The 2,179-nt window shown below is 39.8% G+C and overlaps 3 protein-coding genes across 6 annotated transcripts in view; 1 reads left to right on the top strand and 2 right to left on the bottom strand.

Moving 5' to 3' along the window:
- Nucleotides 1–2,179, bottom strand: part of rad51d (RAD51 paralog D) — a 477,561-nt gene that overhangs the window by 160,615 nt on the left and 314,767 nt on the right. The gene's annotated exons all lie outside the window — the stretch shown is intronic.
- Nucleotides 1–2,179, bottom strand: part of LOC109959351 (N-acetyltransferase 9-like) — a 561,041-nt gene that overhangs the window by 436,291 nt on the left and 122,571 nt on the right. The gene's annotated exons all lie outside the window — the stretch shown is intronic.
- rabep1 (rabaptin, RAB GTPase binding effector protein 1) overlaps nt 1–2,179 on the top strand; it is a 25,187-nt gene that overhangs the window by 10,805 nt on the left and 12,203 nt on the right. For both annotated transcript variants that reach the window (XM_020598586.1, XM_020598585.1), the window contains exons 9-11: nt 1–137; nt 949–1,053; nt 1,241–1,357. The exon at nt 1–137 is cut by the window's left edge and continues 316 nt beyond it. In XM_020598586.1, coding sequence (XP_020454242.1) covers nt 1–137; nt 949–1,053; nt 1,241–1,357 — 359 coding nt within the window. The remainder of the gene's footprint in view (nt 138–948; nt 1,054–1,240; nt 1,358–2,179) is intronic.

Raw genomic sequence — 2,179 nt, 5'->3', positions numbered from 1 at the left:
TCAAAGCCATGACACCTGAGCAGGAGGAGACGGCGTCGCTGCTATCCAGCATCTCCCACGCCCCCGACACCGCCTGCTTACCACCTGCAGGCTACAGACTAGTCAGTGACAGCGAGTGGAACCTGCTTCAGCAAGAGGTGCTTCACTGAGGCTTTGTGAGAAAATGGTTTGAACATATTATAGGGTTTAAATGTAGTTCCAATGTGGTGGTTATAGCAGGACATGTTTATCTACAGGTACTGTGTCATGACTACTTCCTGGGAAGATACCACTTTGTGAAGTTTGATTATAGTAATATTCCTTAATAGAGCAGCATCTTTCTCAAAGTATACCGTCTTTGAGGTGGAGAAGACCATACGGAATAATTTCATCCTCACACCCATCACATGCAGCCATTTTGTGCTATTTTGGTAGCTTGAGTAGCAGGAGTATATTGTTAGATCAGTCTTGAGCTTTCCATGTTTCATCTGTTGAATGTGACATTAGCCCTACTGTTCTGATTCAGGGATAGGGGTCTGCATGTGGGTTTAAGCCACTTGTTAAAGTCGATGTATACTTTACAGATGTTGTCCTCTGCTTCATTCATGTAATCAAGAAATGTTTTGCTGCAAAGCTGAATTGCAAACTGCTAATCTAACATGAAGAAAATTTAAGGTTGGACCGTATCTGTGACAGGTACTTGGAAGCTATAATCGCGGGTGCACATAAACACACAAACTAAAACTCCTGGGATCCTGCAAGCATATTTCCTGGCAAACAACTAGATTTTGGTGATAGCCAGTAGCAAATACCAGCATATCTGTCAAATAACATTTAGGTTTTTCAAATGGAAAGTAAAGAATATATTAAATTGCTGTTAATGAAGGGCACATTTCATTCTATTAGTTGTTTAGCATTACATTGTCAAATAGTTATTGTTACATGGTTTTCTTGGTGGTCTGTCACTAGGTGAAAAATGCTGGCAGGAAGCTCGGTCGACGTTGTGATATGTGCTCCAACTATGAGAAGCAGCTGCAGGCCATTCAAGGACAGGAGGCAGAGACACGTGATCAGGTTTGTGTTTTTCTTCTTTTTATTACAGGGACATTTGTTAACACCCAAGCATGGAAGTTTTTAGAAACTTGATATTGTGTAGACTGAAGCAAGGGTGTATATAGAAGTATATAGCCACAACTACACATTTTTAGCAGTTTGACAAAAATGTTCATCAGAAGGTTTTTATCTTTTCACTTTCTTCCAGGTGAAGAAACTCCAAGTGATGTTACGTCAGGCTAATGATCAGCTGGAGAGGACAATGACTGAAAAGCAGAATTTGGAAGATTCAGTTAAATTAGGCAACGAGGAAACTGCTGCTAAGGTCTGTATACAGTGAATGTTTTAATAACTTTAAAAAGTAATTACCTGATAGTTTTACCTTCAGAGCTTTGGTTTAGTGCATGATGTGCAACTCGTAATATGGACTTGAAACCTATACTTTCATGGAGAGATTTTTATCTCCGTATATCATTGTAAAATTAGATTTGATAGCATAGAGGGGAGGTGACAGTGGTGCGGTGGGTAGAGCAGTTGTCTCCCAACCGCAAGGTTCAAGGTTCAAATCTCGGTGCCCGCAGTACACATGTCGAAGTATCCTTGGGCAAGTGATGGCGGCGCGTATGCACACAGCAGCCCGGGGCCCTCGGCTTCAAACATAATTTTGTTTTACATGTCACAATTACAATAAAATAAAGCTTCTTCTATAGAGTAATGGCTAGAAGAAAATGAGTCATTTGTTTTATTACATCAGTTGCTTTTTACATGAAGTGTTTATTCCCATCTCTCGCGCTGCACCCCCTCTTTGACTGCCCCATGCTTTTTGTACAGTGGGTATGGAAAGTATTCAGACCCCCTTAAATTTTTCACTCTTTGTTATATTGCAGCCATATGCTAAAATCATTTAAGTTCATTGTTTTCCTCATTAATGTACACACAGCACCCCATATTGACAGAAAAACACAGAATTTTTGACATTTTTGCAGATTTATTAAAAAAGAAAAACTGAAATATCACATGGTCATAAGTATTCAGACCCTTTGCTGTGACACTCATATATTTAACTTAGGTGCTGTCCATTTCTTCTGATCATCCCTGAGATGGTTCTACACCTTCATTTGAGTCCAGCTGTGTTTGATTATACTGA

This window comes from Monopterus albus, unplaced genomic scaffold (genome assembly GCF_001952655.1).
Source record: "Monopterus albus unplaced genomic scaffold, M_albus_1.0 scaffold38.1, whole genome shotgun sequence".
Taxonomy (NCBI): Eukaryota; Metazoa; Chordata; class Actinopteri; order Synbranchiformes; family Synbranchidae; genus Monopterus; species Monopterus albus.
This window is presented reverse-complemented; position numbering and strand designations above follow the sequence as displayed.